Genomic DNA, 20,493 nt, shown 5'->3' with positions numbered 1-20,493 from the left:
TGTGAATCTTGTGAGAAAGGTTGTGCTTCCTCAAAAACAGGTATAATAAAAGCTGGAGTCTCGGAAGTTACCTCTTCATGCAGCCTTTCAGAGATCAGGATCCAGGATCCAGAGTCTATCACCATCTTCTTCATGGACCACAGTCAAAAGACCTAAGAGTTCTACAGAGGATCCCCTGTTCTATTCTCCTGCTTGTCACAGCTGGCTTTTATCTGATCCCAGAAACTGAATGCCTTCTCTGATTTGTTATATGAGAGTGAAACAATTCCCTGGAAACTTATGCTAATGGGAATTTACAATTGCCGCAAAGGCAGCGTTAATGCTCCATTTTATTTTTAGAACTTACAAACAAGTTTAATACATGAACTCCTAACCTCAGAGAGAAAGTTGTGGAAATAGGACAACTTCTAGCTTCAAAGGAATAGTTACGGAGATAGGAAAATGTCTAACATCAAAGGAGGTGTTTCTCTTTACCAATTCTAAGGGACATAGGAATTGCCATTCTCGAGGAGGCCAGTCATCCACCTTGTCCACTCTCCTGTCTCTGAATTAGCTAGTACCAACTGCTTTAGAAGAGGGTTGATAGATTCAACCATCTTAGGAGAGCAGGGACATTGAATCACCTTCCCTGTACATAGCAGGACATTACATTTCAGCCAGTTACCCCTGTATTTAGCTCAATACCATTTGTTTGGTTAAAGCAACTTTCAGAAAAGCATCTGGTCTTTATGTGAAGATATCAAGAGTTGGAGAATTCACCACTTCTCTTAGTAGCTTGTTCCAATGGTTAATCAACTTCTCTAGAAGTGTGACTCCCTGGCTGGCATGCCTCCTCATGGTTGCACATGGCATAGTTTTAGTTGGGGATTGGTCCTGCGTTGAGCAGGGGGTTGGACTAGATGACCTCCTGAGGTCCCTTCCAACCCTGATATTCTAGGATTCTATGATTCATAGCAAGGTCATCTTCTTCTTTGGCATTCCTTGCTGACTGTCACTCTGGCTGTGCTGTGATCTACTTCTCGTAACTCAGCCGTCCAGCCAAGTCACATATATTCCCATTCAATCTGAGGTAAACCCAGTCTAGCTCCTCAGTAGTCCAGTGGCTTCATGCCAGGTCTTCAGGCTGACTTCAGGCTTTATTGGCCTTCCAGCTCATCTCTGGGGGGCCTTTGTGCCACCATCCTCGGGGGGCTGGGAGGGGAACCCAGGCTTACTATCTACTCTGGGTACCCTGTAGTAAGCAGTTCAGCTCTGTCTATTCACACCCTTTGCCTCCTCCTGGGCTACTTTCTAACTCAGCCTGTCATAGAATCATAGAATATTAGGGTTGCAAGAGACCTCAGGAGGTCATCTAGTCCAATCCCCTGCTCAAAGCAGGACCAACACCAACTAAATCATCCCAGCCAGGGCTTTGTCAAACCGGGCCTTAAAAGCCTCTAAGAATGGAGATTCCACCACGTCCCGAGGTAACCCATTCCAGTGCTTCACCACCCTCCTAGTGAAATAGTGTTTCCTAATATCCAACCTAGACCTCCCCCACTGCAACTTGAGACCACTGCTTCTTGTTCTGCCATCTGCCACCACTGAGAACAGCCTAGCTCCATCCTCTTTGGAACCCCCCTTCAGGTAGTTGAAGGCTGCTATCAAATCCCCCCTCACTCTTCTCTTCTGCAGACTAAATAACCCCAGTTCCCTTAGCCTCTCCTTGTAAGTCATGTGCCCCAGCCTCCTAATCATTTCTGTTGTGCTCTGCTGGACTCTCTCCAATTTGTCCACATCCCTTCTGTAGTCGGGGGACCAAATCTGGACACAATACTCGAGGTGTGGCCCCACCAGTGCCGAAAAGAGGGGAATAATCACTTCCCTCAATCGTCTGGCAATATTTCTACTAATACAGCCCAATATGCCGTTGGCCTTCCGGGCAACAAGGGCACACTGCTGACTTATATCTAGTTTCTTGTCCTCTGCAATCCCCAGGTCCTTCCTGCAAGGAAACTCAAGAGGGCTCATCTGGGATTTGAACCTGGGACATCTTGCACCCAGAGTGAGTGAGACTCATACCCCTTGACCAATGAGCCTGGCCCTTAGCCTTTCTCACAGCTCCTTCTCAGGCTCCCTCCTCCACAGATCCCAGAGGGAAAGAGGATTCGTTATGGTGAACAAAGCAAATGTACAGGTCCGAGGTGGGGTCTATCTGCCCCAAAGAGGATCTGGTACTTTCTCCCCATGAAGGAACATATAGGTTTTAATCAAGTCACCTCTCAGTCTTCTTTTTGATAAGACTGAGAGGTGGATCACCATGACCCCATGGAAAGTCCCCACGTATCCTCATCAGTTAGCGGTTGGCTTAATACGGGATAAGTGCTCTGGTGAATCTGAAGCAATAAATAATTTATCACTACAAGCAGTAACGTCCTGGAGTCGTAACCCTGCTTTCCTCGTTTACCCAAATTTAAGGGAACTGGGCACTATAGTTTGGTACGCAATGTTGCACCCAAAATCTTACTCACATAATGGACTGAGCAGAGAAGCTGAGGATCTCTGAATCAGATTCCCCTTTCTTCTCTCGAGTGACCTTGATAATAACTTGCATATCACCCCCATCAGTGGGATAAATACATTAACATATAATGATTAGAGCTGGTCAAAAATTAATCTTATGGAACAATTTTCCACTGGAACATTCTCTTTGGATAGAATAGGAACTTTTCATGGGACTGTGTTGATTCCATTGAAACTTTTAGTGGACAACAGGCAGGCTCCTGGTTGACTTCAGCTTGACTGCTGCCTGATTCCTCGGCTGCCCGGATACCTATGCTGTCTGGCTTCCCAGCTGTCCAGCAGGAAATGTAAATTTTAATGAAGTCACATTTTTCAAGGGAAAAATCTCTCATGTGAAAAACAGCCCTTGAAAGAAGTTTTAAGGGGAAAACTAAAGGCAGATTTCCTCTAGCAATGTTAACTCTGCTCCGCTGGGAATGCCAGTCTTCTGTCTCCACCATGGATCATACTAACCCCTCCCTGCACACAACTCTACTACATCAATATCCACAAATTATGTGGATAGGATAGGAAAGGGTAGTTTGGTAAAGGGACGTATAAATAGTGTGGCCACCTCTGGAGTGCCACCTCGTGACTTGGGATGACTCTGCGGTGCCTGGCCTCCATTTCCTTTCTTGTTGCTCCTCAATAACTCCACAAAGGCTCATGTGTCCCTTCTTGTGGTCTGGCTTATTAACATATGTCAGGCTTCCTTCCCCACTCTGAACTCTGGGGTACAGGTGTGGGGACTTGCATGAAAGACCCCCAAAGCTTATTTTTACCAGCTGAGGTTAAAACTTGCCCAAGGCACAGATTTCCTTCTGCCCTGGTTTCGCTGCCACCACCAAGTGATTTAACAAACAAATAGGGAAAGGACCACTTGGAGTCCTATTCCCCCAAAATATTCCCCCAAGCCTATACACCCCCTTTCCTGGGAAGGCTTGAGAATAATATCCTAACCAATTGGTTACAAAATGATCAAAAACGCTGGGTCTTGGAACCATGGAAAAAATCAGTTAGGTTCTTAAAAAGAAGGATTTTATTTCAAGAGAAAAAGGTAAAAGAATCACCTCTGTAAACTTAGGCTGGTAGTTCACCTTACAGAGTAGCAGAAAATTGAAAGAGAACAGAGGAACTCCCTCGAGCCTTAGTTTCAAAAAGTTACAACAAAACAGGGATAAACCTCCCTCTAGCAAAGGGAAAATTCACAAGTTGAGAAAACAAAGGTAAACTAATACACCTTGCCTGGTGTTAGGGGGCTTATTCCTTCACTCGCTTACTTCCCTGGGCCTTCTCACATGAACAGAGAGCAACAATACCCAAAGTCCAAAGGTGCAAATAATTTGATGTTTATTGGGGTGAACTTCCAGCAAGCATGATTCCACTTTCCTTCCTTAGTGTCCCCCACTCCCAGCTCTGAGACCACAGAGGGTTACCTGTGTCCCTGTTCCCGTTCTCCCTCTTGGAAAAATATGATTCCAATTTCCCCACCCCCATTCCCTGTTCCCATTCCCCCCTTACTTCCTGACTGACTGCAGACTGTATAGTAAAACTTGAGTTCTGCTTAGCTATACCTTAGTTTAATTTCAGTAAAATGATTAGTTAACTAATCCTAACATATTGTAACACGATTATTTAACCAATTATATCCCAGCACCTTAATTTGTTTACACCCAGCAAAATTTGTTTACACCCAGCAAAATTAATTATACAGCAGACAGAAACAATCACAGAACCAGACAGCGATTATACAGACAAACAAAAGGGAAATGGGAACTACAATGACAGAACAACACAGAAATGAGGATTTCACATCTCAGCTACTGAGAAGTGAGTTCTTGCCAGAGAGGATGCTATCAAACTAAGTTTCCTTTTATACCTTCTAGGCACTTCCCTTTCTCTGGAGGTGATAGGAATACAATCCTGTCCTGATAATGCCTAGCAATAGCATTGACAAGGTTCCTTCCCCACTCTGAACTCTTGGGTACAGATGTGGGGATCTGCCTGAAAACCTCCTAAGCTTACTTTTACCAGCTTAGGTTAAAACTTCCCCAAGGTACAAACTATTTTACCTTTTGCCCTTGGACTTTCACTGCCACCACCAAACATATATCTGGGTTTATTTTTATTAGGAAAGCGTAGTTTGGAAACGTCTTTCCCCCCGAAATCCTCCCAACCCTTGCACCCCACTTCCTGGGGAAGGTTTGGTAAAAATCCTCACCAATTTGCATAGGTGACCCCAGACCCAAACCCTTGGATCTTAGAACAATGAAAAAAGCATTCAGTTCTTGAAAAGAAACATTTTAATAGAAGAAACAGTAAAAAGAATCACCTCTGTAAAATTCGGATGGTAAATACCTTACAGGGTAATCAGTTTCAAAACATAGAGAATCCCTCTAGGCAAAACCTTAAGTTACAAAAAAGACACACAGACAGGAATATTCATTCTATTCAGCACAGCTATTTTCTCAGCCATTTAAGAAATCATAATCTAACACACACCTAGCTAGATTACTTACTAAGTTCTAAGACTCCATTCCTGTTCTGTCCCCGGCAAAAGCATCACACAGACAGACAGAGACCCTTTGTTTTTTTCCCTCCTCCCAGATTTTAAAAGTATCTCGTCTCCTCATTGGTCATTTTGGACAGGTACCAGTGAGGTTACCTTTAGCTTCTTAACCCTTGACAGGTGAAAGGATTTTTCCTCTGGCCAGGAGGGATTTTAAAGGTGATTACCCTTCCCTTTATATTTATGACAAGCATCTTATTTCAATGTGACTAGGTTGGGATGTGAGGATGTGACTGTTCGCTTCCCAGTTTATGGCTGCCTCTGCTGCTTAGCCAAAGGCCTTAGCCTAAGAACAGGGCCTCACGCTGCCACAGTAAGAGAAGGGCCTTACACCAGCAGAAGTGATTTTGATTCTTTCTTTTATACCTCTAGAACTAGCTAAGTGATAAGAATACACCTACATTCTTAGAGTATAGGCCTTTACAGAGAGGCCTGAATATCTATATCCTAATATACCCCTATGGTTATGACAACATAAAATTCAAAGTAAGTACAAAAGAGTCTTCCAGCCCGGTCTCAAGCTAGACCCAGCCTCCCCTCCCTTGGGCTCTCTGTCTATCTTCAAGTTTCCAAGTTGGGAACAGCTTTTCATCCCTTCCCAGGATCTGCTTCTGCTTCTGCTCTCCCCTCAGTCAAAGGTCTGTGTAGGTGCCTCCTCAGCTCTGCAGCCTCTGCCACAGCTTCCTCTCCTATTTCCTATTCTTCTCTGTCTCTTTAGAAAGTCCAGCTGCTCTCTCTCAGGCCCCATTGAGAGGCGTTAATAAGGCACAGATGGGTTGGATCCATTCCCTCCTAAAGGCCCGGCTCACCCAGTAACAGAGTGTGTGACGAAAGGGAGGTTGAGAAGGTGGAGTTCAGGTTACGGTGCATGGTCTGAAGTTTATGGGAGCTGATGAAGTCAATGATCTGCCTCCTTGGTTCTTGTAAATCAACACAGCTCCATTGACTTCAACTATGTTGCTTTGCATCAGCTGAGGACATGGCTTAATAGCGGATTTTTCCTGGTGTGTTTGCCACGGTGCGAAGCAAGCTGAGGTCTCTGTACACCAAGTTCCAGACCTTCTTGAACACTCTTTAATGTTGGACAGTGACTGGATTATGTTAACACCTTTAGCCCATTTATTCGATCTAAGTGAATACATGAGAGTGTGGCTGTAGTTTTAGTTTAGGTTTGAAATGATGCAGACGCCCGTCCAAGGCTCGAGTGCCCCTAACATGTCATAACTAATACAATAAAATCCCAGCGCCATCAAAAGAATCCTTTCAACAGGAACTCAGCCACCCAGAGAGCTACAGCAAATCCTTTCCACCCCTTGATCATCATGGAAAGCAAACCTTCAGCTCACTCAGAAAACAACATCAAAGTGATGGCACGTTGGCTTCCCAAAGGCAAGACAGAATATCGATGCCTCCCATGTAACAAACATTTCCCTCCCCTCCCCAAAATAGAAAAAAGAACTAAAACCAAATTGACAAACTGATCAAATACAAGAAAAGCCAGATAAACAAGGTGTTACAAGCTGGCCCTTTGTCCAGCAGTACAGTCACCCTGTCTCTTGCAAGAGTGCCCAATCAGTGGGAGCCATGTACTTCAAAGATAAGTGCATCTGGGTAGAGTCTCTTCATTGTTTCTAGCTCTGGGGTTGTAGGAAACACTCTCCAGCTCAGACCCCTTTTCTGACACCCTTCCTTTGGCCATGGGAGGCCATTGTCCAGCTGCCTTAGAACTCGGCCAGAGCTTCACCTCAGCTGTGCTCACTCTGGGCTTCTAGCTGAACCCCTTTAAGAAGAATACGGCAGAGAGGCAAGGAACACGGCTTTAGCAAAGGGTTTAGTAAGAGGAAACTGTATGCAGTCAGCCCTCGACAGATACAGATCTGTAAAACAAGACAGTTATGAGACACCCCCTTCTCCTGGTCTGATCTCACTGTTTCTGTGAGTCCAAGGTTCACCAGTGTTTCAAGCTGGGCAGAGTCCTTCCTGCCATCTTGCTCCTGAAAGTCTTTTCTACACATGGCCATGGTTGGCCCCAAGAATGGAATTGCACTGTTAAGTAGGCCCCAGTCTCTGGGCCATGGGTTCAAACTGTGAAGCTCCATCTCCGACATTCATGCCTGTGGGCCCCCTGTATAGAAAACTCATTTTTCTCTGGGGGTGGCCAAGTTGTTGAGACATTATAAAAATCAATAGCCCCAGACTCTAGTCTTGATGGGTTCTGAATGATGGTCCTTCAATGACATGTCAAACACCTTTCCCAGGCAGGTCAGCTGTCTGGAATACAACACAATAGGCTGCCATTGAGCCAGGCCAGACTTATGCAGTCACCATGCCAATATTTCCACCAATATTGCACACAAAGTTCACAAAGTGACACCATCATACCCCACGCTGTCACACAAGCAAACAATTAACCAAAAGCCATGGCACCCCAGCAGAGTTTATACCCCCCAAAAGGAAAAGACCTCATGAAGTACACTAGGGACTTGATTATGGCTATTCATTTTAGGGGGAAATTGCTCAGATAATGTGACTTCCAGAATGCTTTCAGGGAGTCAACAAGCATGTGGACAAGGGTGATATCGGGTACTTGGACTTTCGGAAAGCTTTTGACAAAGTCCCATACCAACTGCTCTTAAGCAAAGTAAGAAGTCATGGGAAAAGAGGGAATGTTCTCTCATGGATTAGTATCTTGTTAAAAGACAGGGAACAAAGGGTAGGAATAAATAGTCAGTTTTCACAATGGAGAGAGGGAAATAGCTGCATTCTCCGGGGATCTGTACTGAGACCTGTGCTGTTCAACATATTCATAAATGATCTTGGAGCGACCAGTGAAGTGGCACAATTTGCAGACAATCCGAAATGACTCAGGACTGTTAAGTCCAAAGCTGACAGTGAAGAGTCAAAAAGGGATCTCATAAAACTGGGTGAATGGGCAACGAAATGGCAGATGGAATTCAATATTGATAAATGCATAGTAATGCACATTGGAAAACATAATTCCAACGATACATACAAAATGGTGGGGTCTAAGTTAGCTATGACTACTCAAGAAAGAGATCTTGGTGTCATCATAGATAGTTCTCTAAAAACATCTGTTGAATATGCAGTAGCAGTGCAAAAAGCGAACAGGATGTTAGGAACCTTTAGGAAAGGGATAGATAATAAAACAGAAAATATCACAATGCCACTATATAAATCCATGGTACGTGCAAACACCTTGAAAACTGTGTGCTGTTCTGGTTACCCCATCTAAAAAAAAAGACAGGTTAGACCTTGTCAAGGTTCCTTCCCCACTCTGAACTCTAGGGTACAGATGTGGGGACCTGCATGAAAACCTCCTAAGCTTACTTTTACCAGCTTAGGTTAAAACTTCCCCAAGGTACAAACTATTTTACCCTTTGCCCTTGGACTTTCACTGCCACCACCAAACATTTATCTGGGTTTATTTTTATTAGGAAAGCGTCGTTTGGAAACGTCTTTCCCCCCCAAATCCTCCCAACCCTTGCACCCCACTTCCAGGGGAAGGTTTGGTAAAAATCCGCACCAATTTGCATAGGTGACCACAGACCCAAACCCTTGGATCTTAGAACAATGAAAAAGCATTCAGTTTTTTTACAAGAAGACTTTTAATAGAAGTAAAAAAGAATCACCTCTATAAAATCAGGATGGTGAATACCTTACAGGTTAATTGGATTCAAAACATAGAGAATCCCTCTAGGCAAAACCTTAAGTTACAAAAAAGACACACAGACAGAAATATTCATTCCATTCAGCACAGCTATTTTCTCAGCCATTTAAAGAAATCATAATCTAACACATACCTAGCTAGAATACTGACTAAGTTCTAAGACTCCATTCCTGTTCTGTCCCCGGCAAAAGCATCACACAGACAGACAGAGACCCTTTGTTTCTCTCCCTCCTCCCAGGTTTTGAAAGTATCTTGTCTCCTCATTGGTCATTTTGATCAGGTGCCAGCGAGGTTACCTTTAGCTTCTAACCCTTTACAGGTGAGAGGATTTTTCCTCTGGCCAGGAGGGATTTTAAAGGTGATTACCCTTCCCTTTATATTTATGACAGACTTGGAAAAGGGACAGAGATTAGGGGTATGGAACAGCTTCCATATGAGGAGAGAGAGAAAAAGACTGATATTGTTCAGATTAGAAAAGAGAGGACGAAGGCGGGATATGATAAACATCCATAAAATCATGAATGCTGTGGGGAGAGTGAACAGGGAAGTGTTATTTACCCCTTCACATAACAGAAGGACCAGGGGTCACCCAATGAAATTAATAGGCAGCAGATTCAAAACAAACAAAAGGAAGTACTTTTTCCCACAACGCACAGTCAACTTGTTGAACTCATTGCCAGGGGATTTTGTGAAGGCCAAAAGTATAACTGGCTTAAAAAATGAATTAGATAAGTCCATGGAGGATACATCCACCAATGGCTATTAGCCAAGATGGTCAGGGACACAACCCTATGCTTTGGATGTTCCTAAACCTCTGACTGCCAGAAGCTGGGATTGGACAATGGTGGACGGATCATTCGATAATTGCCCTGTTCTGTTCATTCCTTCTGAAGCAGGGTTCTGACTATTTGGCATTATTTTGTAAGCAGAGGCAGAATGAGCTCTCCCCTGACATCTGGTGGTGAGCTGTGGAAAAGGACTTCAGGGCTGTTCTCATTTGCATGGGCACCCCCATCCTGCCTAGCATGACGGGACTGCTTGCTCAAATGGCCACTTTGGTTGCTGTGGGATCCCAAGTCTCTTTGTTTTTGGGGCAGGAGTAATAAAGGGTTGTTATCCTAGTTATGTGAATCAAGGACAGTAGAACTGTACTTGGCACCTTATGACTGAGGGACTCACCCTCAACTTAGTAGCATTCACTAGGTAAGGGACATGGGTTCCAAAGCCCAATGAATTAAAAGAAATAAGTGGCACTAATATTGCTTGCCTGTTGCCCCAAACACCAATTTGCCCCTTTCTCTCACCACTGTGTAATAACAGAGTTAATTTAGACTCAATTAGGAGTCTTGCTAAATGCTGTAAAGCTGAAATCAGTGATGCCTAGGTTTCAGCATGAGACCTACTTTGGGCTAGTGGTTGTGGTGTGTCATAAATATAAAGGAAAGGGTAAACACCTTTAAAATCCCTCCTGGCCAGAGGAAAAACCCTTTCACCTGTAAAAGGACAAGAAGCTAGGACAACCTTGCTGACACCTGAACAAAATGACCAATGAGGAGACAAGTTACTTTCAAAGCTGGAGGGGTTGCAGAGAAACAAAGGTTCTCTCTCTGTGTGTGATGCTCTTGCTAGGAACAGAAAAGGAATGGAGTCTTAGAACTAATCTAGCTAGATATGCATTAGAGTCTGTTTTGTTTAAATGGCTGAGAAAATAAGCTGTGCTGAATGGAATGTATATTCCTGTTTTTGTGTCTTTTTGTAATGTAAGGTTTTTCCTAGAGGGATTCTCTATATTTTGAATCTGATTACCCTGTAAGGAATTTACCATCCCGTTTTTAGAGAGGTGATTCTTTAACTTTTTCTTCACTTAAAATTCTTTTTTAAGAACCTGAATGCTTTTTTCATTGTTTTTAAGATCAAGGGTTTGGGTCTGTGTTCACCGATGCAAATTGGTGAGGATTTTTATCAAACCTTCCCCAGGAAAGGGGGTGTAGGTTTGGGGAGGATTTTGGGGGGAAAGACGTTTCCAAGTGGGCTCTTTCCCGATTATATATTTGTTAGACGCTTGGTGGTGGCAGCAAAAAAGTCCCAGGGCAAAAGGTAAAATAGTTTGTACCTTGGGGAAGTTTTAACCTAAGCTGGTAAAAATAAGCTTTGGGGGTTTTCATGCAGGTCCCCACATCTGTACCCAAGAGTTCAGAGTGGGGAAGGAACCTTGACATGGTGGCAGAGTGGTGGGATTACAAAACACCCTCCAAACCTCTCTAGCCTTTGCTAAAGAAAACCTACAGGATGCTCAAAAAGAGCAAAAAGCCTGGTGTGATAAAGATGCCAGAGAGTGTTCCTTCAAAGTAGGGGACCAGGTCATGGTCTTAAAGGCGCTCCAGGCCCATAAAATGGAAGCATCATGGGAAGGGCCATTCACGGTCCAGGAGCGCATGGGAGCTGTTAATTATCTCACAGCACTCCCCACCTCAAACTGAAAGCCTGAGGTGTACCATATTAATTCTCTAAAGCCCTTTTATTCCAGAGAATAAAAGGTTTGTCAGTTTACAGCCCAGGGAGGAGATGACGCTGAGTGGCTTGAAGGTGTCCACTACGAAGGGAAAAGTGCTGGTGGCGTGGAAGAGGTGAACTTCTCCATGACCCTTGGGCATATGCAGCGACAGCAGATCAAGGAGCTGTGCACTAGCTACGCGCCAACGTTCTCAGCCACCCCAGGACTGACTGAACGGGCATACCACTCCATTGATACAGGTAATACTCACCCAATTAAAGTCCAACCTTTCCGGGTGTCTCCTCAAGCTAAAACTGCTATAGAATGGGAGATGCAGGATATGTTACAGGTGGGTGCAATCCACCCCTCTGGCAGTGCATGGGGATCTCCAGTGGTTCTAGTTCCTAAACCAGATGGGGAGATACGTTTTTGCATGGACTAAATGCTGTAACTCGCCCAGACAACTATCCATTGCCACGCACAGATGAAGTATTAGAGAAACTGGGATGGGCCCAGTTCATCTCTACCTTGGACTTAACCAAGGGGTACTGGCAGGTACTGCTAGATGAATCTGCCAAGGAAAGGTCAGACTTCACCACCCATGTCGGGCTGTATGAATTTAACATACTCCCTTTCGGGTTGTGAAATGCACCCGCCACCTTCCAAAGACTTGTAGATGGTCTCCTAGTGGGATTAGGAGACTATGCAGTCTCCGACCTTGACGATGTGGCCATATTTTCGGATTCCTGGGCAGAACACCTGGAACATCTACAGAAAGTCTTCAAGCTCATAAGGGAGGCAGGACTAACTGTTAAGGCTAAGAAGTGTCAAATAGCCCTAACCAGAGTGACTTACCTTGGACACCAGTGGATCAAGGAACTATCAACCCCCTACAGGCCAGAGTGGATGCTATCCAAAAGTGGCCTGTCCCAAAGTCAAAGAAACCGGTTCAATCTTTCTTAGGCTTGGCCGGTTATTACAGGCGATTTGTACCGCAATACAGCCAAATCGCCACCCCACTAACAGACCTAACCAAACAGAAACAGCCAAATGCTGTTCAGTGGGCCGAAAAGTGTCAGAAGGCCTTTAACAAGCTTAAAGCGACACTCATGTCTGACCCTGTACTAAGGGCCCCAGACTTTGACAAACCATTCCTCGTAACCACAGATGTGTCCGAGCGTGGTGTGGGAGCAGTTTTAATGGAGGAAGGAGTGGATCAAGAATTCCATCCTGTTGTGTTTCTCAGCAAGAAGCTGTCTGAGAGGGAAAGCAACTGGTCAGTCAGTAAAAAGGAACGTTAAGCCATTTGCTACGCTCTGGAAAAGCTACGCCCATATGTTTGGGGACGGCGTTTCCACCTGCAAACCGACCATGCTGTGCTACAGTGGCTTCATACCGCCATGGGAAATAACAAAAAATGTATTCGGTGGAGTTTAGATCTCCAAGATTTTGATTTCAACATCCAACACATCTCAGGAGCTTCTAACAAAGTGGCTGATGCACTGTCCCGTGAAAGTTTCCCAGAATCAACTGGTTAAAATCGTCCTTGAGATGTGGAAAATATTGTTAGTCTTTATATACTTGTTAGTAGATTTAGAGGTGCATGTGTCTTATTAACTCTCTTTTCTCCTAGAGCTCCAGAAAGAAATCCCAGAAAGCATTTCACCCTATCTGTGATTTGGGGGACGTGTCATAAATATAAAGGAAAGGGTAAACACCTTTAAAATCCCTCCTGGCCAGAGGAAAAACCCTTCCACCTGTAAAAGGCTAAGAAGCTAGGATAACCTCGCTGGCACCTGTCCAAAATGACCAATGAGGACCAAAATGACCTTCTGCGGAAAAGGACCTAGGGGTGACAGTGGACGAGAAGCTGGATATCAGTCAGCAGTGTGCCCTTGTTGCCAAGAAGGCCAATGGCATTTTGGGATGTATAAGTAGGGGCATAGCGAGCAGATCGAGGGACGTGATCGTCCCCTCTATTCGACATTGGTGAGGCCTTATCTGGAGTACTGTGTCGAGTTTTGGGCCCCACACTACAAGAAGGATGTGGATAAATTGGAAAGAGTCCAGCGAAGGGCAACAAAAATGATTAGGGGTCTGGAACACATGACTTATGAGGAGAGGCTGAGGGAACTGGGATTGTTTAGTCTGCAGAAGAGAAGAATGAGGGGGGATTTGATAGCTGCTTTCAACTACCTGAGAGGTGGTTCCAGAGAGGATGGTTCTAGACTATTCTCAGTGGTAGAAGAGGACAGGACAAGGAGTAATGGTCTCAAGTTGCAGTGCAGGAGGTTTAGGTTGGATATTAGGAAAAACTTGCCTAGGGAAGTGGTGGAATCTCCTTCCTTAGAAGTTTTTAAGGTCAGGCTTGACAAAGCCCTGGCTGGGATGATTTAATTGGGGATTGGTCCTGCTTTTGAGCAGGGGGTTGGACTAGATGACCTCCTGAGGTCCCTTCCAACCCTGATATTCTATGATTCTATGAGGAGACAAGATATTTTCAAAGCTGGAGGGGGGGCAGGCAAGAAACAAAGATTCTCTCTCTGTGTGTGTGATGCTTTTGCCAGGAACAGAAAAGGAATGGAGTCTTAGAACTTCGTAAGTAATCTGGCTAGATATGCGTTAGATTCTGTTTTGTTTAAATGGCTGAGAAAATAAGCTGTGCTGAATGGAATGTATATTCCTGTTTTTGTGTCTTTTTGTAACTTAAGGTTTTGCCTAGAGGGATTCTCTATTGTTTGAATCTGATTACCTTGTAAGGTATTTACCATCCTGATTTTACAGAGGCGATTCTTTTACTTTTTCTTCTCTTAAAATTCTTCTTTTAAGAACCTGATTACTTTTTTCATTGTTCTAAGATCCAAGCGTTTGGGTCTGTGTTCACTGATGCAAATTGGTGAGGATTTTTATCAAGCATTCCCCAGGAATGGGGATGTAGGGTTTGGGGAGGATTTTTGGGGGAAAGACGTTTCCAAGAGGGCTCTTTCCCAATTATATATTTGTTAGACACTTGGTGGTTGCAGCAAAAAAGTCCAAGGCTAAAAGGTAAAATAGTTTGTACCTTGGGGAAGTTTTAACCTAAGCTGGTAAAAATAAGCTTTAGGGGTCTTCATGCAGGTCCCCATATCTGTATCCTAGAGGTCAGAGTGGAGAAGGAACCTTGACAGGGTGACAGGGCATGGATCACTTGATGATAACCTGTCTGTTCATTCCCTTTGGGGGACCTGCCATTGGCCACTGAGAGAGGACAGGATACTGCGCTGGATGGACCTTTGGCCTGAACCAGTATGGCCATTCTTATTGTCTTATGTTCTTAGAGCATAGAGCCCGCTGAACATTGAAAGAGACAGGACATCACACCCCTCTGTTCTCCCAGTCCCCCTATCAGTCATGTCCCCTCTTCCCACTGTCCCACCCCTCCTCATCTCCTGACCCCCAACTCATCTCCTACCCACCCACCCTTTCTGTCCCCCACTCCATAATCACCCCTCCCCTAGCTGCCCCGAAAAGCCTTCTCCCCAATTCCCACCCCCATCATCCTCCCCTCCCAGCAGGTAAGTGCATTTCAGAAATTGGTTCATCACCTTCTAAATATCCTGTGGTACCCAGGTGATTTCCCCACAATTCAAAACCCTCAGACAGAGCCAGGTACCTCCTTATTCTATTCTTAGGTTCAGATTTCAGCTCAGGGTTAGATCTGAACTCAAAGTGCCCAGATGGCATGCGGGTTTGTCAGCCACTACTGGACATTCCCCCTTCAAGGACTCACAGCCTGTGAGCCAGAGGTAGCTTTCAACCAGCTCATCCTCTCTCCATACACGTGCACAGCGTAATCCATTTAGCACAATTCCAAGCACTTCGAAGGCTGACAGGCCTAACTGAGAGCTAAACCCTTTGGCTAATAACGCTATCACTTTATTTCCTCCAAAGAGCTGGTGAGTGGCCCTTGAATACTGGAAATGCTCCCTGCTATGAGGATCTGAGCCCTGGTTTGATCTCTGTATGGGCACAATAAATGAGCACCAAAACACATCAACGTTAAGAAAAGTTAGAAGTCACTTCTTTCCAGTCGATGGGGCTGATTCCCTCTCACTCACCCTGATGTAAATCAGGAGTAACTCCATTGGACTCAGTGGGGCTGATTTCTCCCTCCCTCACCCCAGGGTAAGTCCATGGTGTTCCAATGGAGTATGTCTGGTCTCAGGAAGAAGAGATTCAAGTCCTTTGACTCCAGCCCCTGTTGAGGTGTGGCCCTTTTCTGTGTGGTCCTGGGCCCTTCAATCCCAAATCCCCTGGGGCACAGCCCTTCTCTATGAGATGTTGGGACCCTCAATCCCAGAATCCCCTGGGGCATGGCCCTTCTTTATGGGGCGCTCTGCCCTCCAGCCCCCACTGACCATAGTGTCTCCTCCCCCACTTTTCTATCCCTCTGCCCCCTGCTGCAAACCCTGCACCTGGTGAATCTCAAGGAGACCCCCTGATACCAGAGTGCCTGCTGTACCACGCCAAGTACGGCATGACTCGGTACCAGGAGCGGGGCATGCTGGGGTGGGGGTGTCCAGTGCCCTGGGTCTGACTGGGGCCAGCAACGGATGCTGCGTCACCCACAGCCTGGAACAACTGAGGCGGGATGAGGAGATCTGCCCCCACTGCAGCAGCTGCAGCCTGAGTCTGAAAAAAGCCTGAGATAATGGCTCTGGGAGAGGGGAACTGCCCCAGGCATCTCCATGGGGTTTGAACTCCCAGCCCCACTGCTCTGGAGCACCCCACCAACCCCACCCCAGCAGGGGGCTCTCTATGCAGGGGGAGGGGAAGAGCACAGCAGTCCTGACCCCCTCACCCAAGCACACACCCTGGCTGTGGAGGTAAGGACTGGGGGTACCATGACTGCCCCCTGCCTGTCTGTGGGCACCTAGCCGATCCCAAGGGATTGGGGGAGAGTCACCTGCTCCTCTTCTGGGACAGAGCAGGGTTCCATGCCATTGGCCCAGCCTCTCTTTGAAGCCTCCCCCCACCCCGTGCATGCCCCTGGAGTGTCTGAATCCAGCCCTGAGAGTCAGCAGAGCTTTATGGGATGAAATGTGCCTCTTTCCACAGGCTCCTAAGAACAGCTCGGCTCAGAGCTGTGACTCTTGGAGGGACCAGCACCAGCTGCTGAAGAGGGAGGGAGAGGAACGCACTCAGTGGACAATTCTGCACTGACGTCCGTGTCAGGGATGTTCCCTATGAGTTAATGGCTGGCTGGAGACCTACACCATGGCAGTTTAATTCATTCTGTGATCTAATGTAACCATGAAGGCTCTGGTGATCCATGCCAATGTCTCACCCTGCTGGTCATTTTATCTCAGCAATCCCTTGTGGCAGTGAGTTCCCCAGCTTAGCTGTGTGCTGGGCAGAGGCCACCCTGAAAATACTGTTCAGAAAAGCGGCTGGGCCAGGCAGAGGAAGGAGGAGAGTGGGGAAGGAAGGAAGTGGTGTCCAGGGCTTGCCAATGGGGAGAAGGAGGAGAGAATGGGCAGGTATTTGGAGCCAGGGGTGAGTGTTGTTCCCTGGGCCTGGGGCCATGCCAGGGGAGTGGGGCTGAGCAGAGGAGAAGACTGGTGGTAGAAGAGGGGACTGGTGGGCAGGGATCTCTGAGGAAGCTGAGTCAGGAACTCTGGGTGGGGAGTTGGCTCTTGGCCATGGAAGGGGGAAATCTCAAAGAACTAGGGCTGAGAGGCTCTGTGGGGTGGGGGTTGTGAGAGGGGCGGGAGAAGATTAAGGGCTGTGGGTGTTTGCTTGGGGGTCTGGGCTGGGTGAGGGAGAGGGAGGGAAACACTCAGGGTCTAGAGCAGGGGTTGTCAAACTGGGGGTCAGGACCCCTCAGGGAGTCACGAGGTTATTACATGCAGGGTCGTGAGCTGTCAGCCTGCACCCCAAACCCTGCTTTGCATCCAGCATTTATAATGGTGTTAAATATATAAAAAAAGTGTTTTTAATTTCTAAGGGGGTGGGGGTCATACTCAGAGACTTGCTAGTTGAAAGGGGTCACCAGTACAAAAGTTTGAGAACCACTGGTCTAGGGTAAGATGAGTTCATTGGGTGAATTATGGATCATCTCTAACCAAAAATTTTTGAATTTTTGATCCAGTCTCAATGATTATCCCCCAGATTTTGGTAAAGAGAGGTACAGAGAGTTGAGGTAACATAGCTGCATAGCTGGGCTTAGATCACAGGAATTCTTAGCATCTTGAGCTCCTTTCTCTAGATGCATGGCTGTCGGAGGTGAAAGTAAGCCGGTCCTGTCCGGCATATCAGCAAGAGCCCATACACCGGACCAGACCGGCTTCCCTATGCTGGCGATTTAAAGGGCCTGGGGCTCCCAGCAGTGGACCTCAGGCTTTGTTCTGATCCAAACACACTGCGCAGTTAATTTTTCCATGACACTGCTCCTTTGCCAATCCCAGGCATGATTTTCTGAAATTCAGGAGAAGCCCAGGCCTTGGAAGTTAATGAGGGAGACAGGGCCAGGATTACAAAGGGGTTTAGGTACCTAAAGAAGGAGATAGCTGCCTATTGGGATTTACAATAGCATCTAAGCAGGTTACACTCCTTACTCCCACTGAATGACCATGGGACTTAGCCACCGAGCTCATTTAGGAGCATTGATAAATTCCCATTGGTGCCTGTCTCCATCTTTGTGATCCTGGCCCAGAGATAACACAGATGCTGGGCTGGAATCAGGGAATGCTGGGGGAGATCATAGGCCCCAAGCTATGTGAGGGTCGGACTGGAGGGACAGAATGGCTCTCTTGGCTTCATCAGCTAGGCATCTCTGCACTTGCCTCTGGGCCTCTGCTGCTGAGCTGTGCAGAGCTCCAGGGAGTGAGTCCCACCCGCCCTTAGGAAATAGACATGAATAAATTACCTTCCTGCAGCATCAGTCCTTTAATGCCAGTGATGCTCAACGCCAGCTACACACAGCTCATCTGCAGAAAGCAACAGGTTTGAGTCTAGTTCTGGCAGTGCAGTCTCAAAATGAAGGGGGAAAGAATTCTCAGATGCATGTGCTTTTCGCTTTTAGATTCTGGTACAAAGATAGATATTGACCAAAGAATCGTAGTGCTGGATGACTGATTGGATCATGCATTGGGGAAAAATCCACAAAGATCAGCACAGTAAGTTTGCTTTTTCAATTAACGAGGTTTGGGGATGAACATAGAGGGAAAATTAAGAGGATAAATATGAATTACAATCTGAACTCGTTAAGACTTTTACTCTCAAATTAATCAGATGCCTACTGCTGATTGGAATTTTTCCACCCTTCAGGAAAATTTTGATTTTTAACTGAAAAACCCCAAATCCATTTCTTTCCCCCTTCAGTTTTCGGCAAATGAAAACTTTCTGCTGAAAAGTGGATTTTTTTAATCAAAAAAACAAAAATGTTTGTGTTTGAGTTTTCAGTTTCTTTAGTGAACAATCCAAAAATGTTTGGAGAAAAGCAGACAGATTCTGAGATTTGTTGTTGTTTAGCTGAAAACCCAGTCTTGATTAAAAGAACACAGCTGAAAATTTCCAACCAGCCTTAAACTTCAAATAAATTGGAGAACATTAATATTGCCTGATAATCCCTTAATTTCAAACCATTTATTCTATAGCATCTGTGGGATTACTCTTTCAAAGGGATAGTTGCGAGGAGGTAACAACTGAATAACCGGTAAAGTTGACAGCTCACAGACTCTGTTTTATACAGAGTCTTGGGCCAAATCGTCAGATGGGGTAAAGTAACAAAGCTCCATTGACTTTAAAGGATCTGACCCAATTTACAATAGTGTGATAACATGACTGACTGATTGTCAGAGGTGAGGAGCACTGCCAACACCTAGTCATTGTAAGTGACGAGTTCTGTGCACCTTTGACATTCATATAATGAGATATTAGAGAAAGGGGAATCAGGGCAATTCCCTCTGTTGCGCTAATCCTGACCATGGTCCTTCTCATTCCCCCTGCAGCCATCACACAGTGTACTGAGGAAGAAAATGTCCAACCAAACCACCATGGCCGAATTCCTTCTCCTGGGATTCTCTGATGTTCCAGAACTGCAGATTTTACACTTTGTGGTGTTTCTAGTGCTTTTCCTGATATCCCTGCTGCCGAACCTTCTCATTTGCACAGCCATAGCCCTTGACCGCCACCTTCACACCCCCATGTACTTCTTCCTGATGAATCTGTCCATCCTAGACCTTGGCTCCATCTCTGCCACCATCCCCAAATCCGTGGCTAACTCCCTCATGAACACAAGTTCGATTTCTTATTCTGGATGTGTTGCCCAAGTCTTTCTCGTCGTCTTCTTCACTTCAGCAGATTTTGCCACACTGACCATCATGGCGTACGATCGATATGTCGCCATCTGCCAACCACTGCACTATGAGACAGTGATGAACAGAAGAGCTTGTGTCCAAATGGCAGCCAGTGCCTTGATCAGTGTTCTTCTCTACTCTGCAGTGCACACTGGAAACACCTTTGCAATATCCTTCTGTGGAGGGAACATGGTGGATCAGTTCTTCTGTGAAGTTCCCCAGCTACTCAAGCTCGCTTGCTCTGATTCAGAAATCAGTGAAGTTGGGTTTCTCATCTTTAGTGTGTGCTTAGCCTCAAGCTGCTTTATTTTCATAATTGTGTCGTATGTTCAGATCTTTACCACAGTGCTGAGAATCCCCTCTGAGCAGGGCAGGCGTAAGGCCTTCTCCACCTGCCTCCCTCACCTCATTGTGGTCTCCTTGTTTATTTGCACGGGGACCTTTGCCTACTTGAAACCCACCTCCAGCTCTACCTCAGGTCTGGATCTCGTGGTGGCTGTTCTCTATTCTGTGTTGCCACCAATGATGAATCCGATCATCTACGGCATGAGGAACAAGGAGCTCAAAGGTGCATTGAGTAAACTGATAGTTTGGAGGTTATTCTCTAAGAATAAAATGTCCTTATTTCTCCTTCAGTAACAATTTCATTCTGTGTTTTTTTATAAATATAATCAGCTGATGATATTATCGCCTGCATGAGAAAATACTGTGCAATCTGTTTATGCAGAATTGGGTATTTACACTAGGAAAAATCCAGACAAACATGACTCTGAAAAATGGAGTTACTATAGCTTTAGACCAATGTAAATAAGATTGGAATCTATCTATCATATACTGCTACCCATCACCATACTATCTGAGC

General features: G+C 45.7%; 1 protein-coding gene across 1 annotated transcript; it reads left to right on the top strand.

The window, feature by feature from the left end:
* Positions 1-18,949: 18,949 nt before the first annotated feature.
* On the top strand, positions 18,950-20,270 carry LOC311530601 (olfactory receptor 14A16-like; the record flags this gene model as incomplete). Its single annotated transcript, XM_084647418.1, has 1 exon — positions 18,950-20,270. Exon 1 carries the CDS (start codon positions 19,311-19,313, stop codon positions 20,268-20,270), a length of 960 nt encoding a protein of 319 aa, XP_084503544.1. The 5' UTR covers positions 18,950-19,310.
* Between the last annotated feature and the right edge of the window lie 223 nt (positions 20,271-20,493).

The sequence above is a fragment of the Lepidochelys olivacea genome, assembly GCF_965140295.1.
Source record: "Lepidochelys olivacea isolate rLepOli2 genome assembly, chromosome: 14".
NCBI lineage: Eukaryota > Metazoa > Chordata > Testudines > Cheloniidae > Lepidochelys > Lepidochelys olivacea.
Note: the sequence above shows the minus strand (reverse complement) of the source record. Positions and strands in the feature narration are given on the sequence as shown.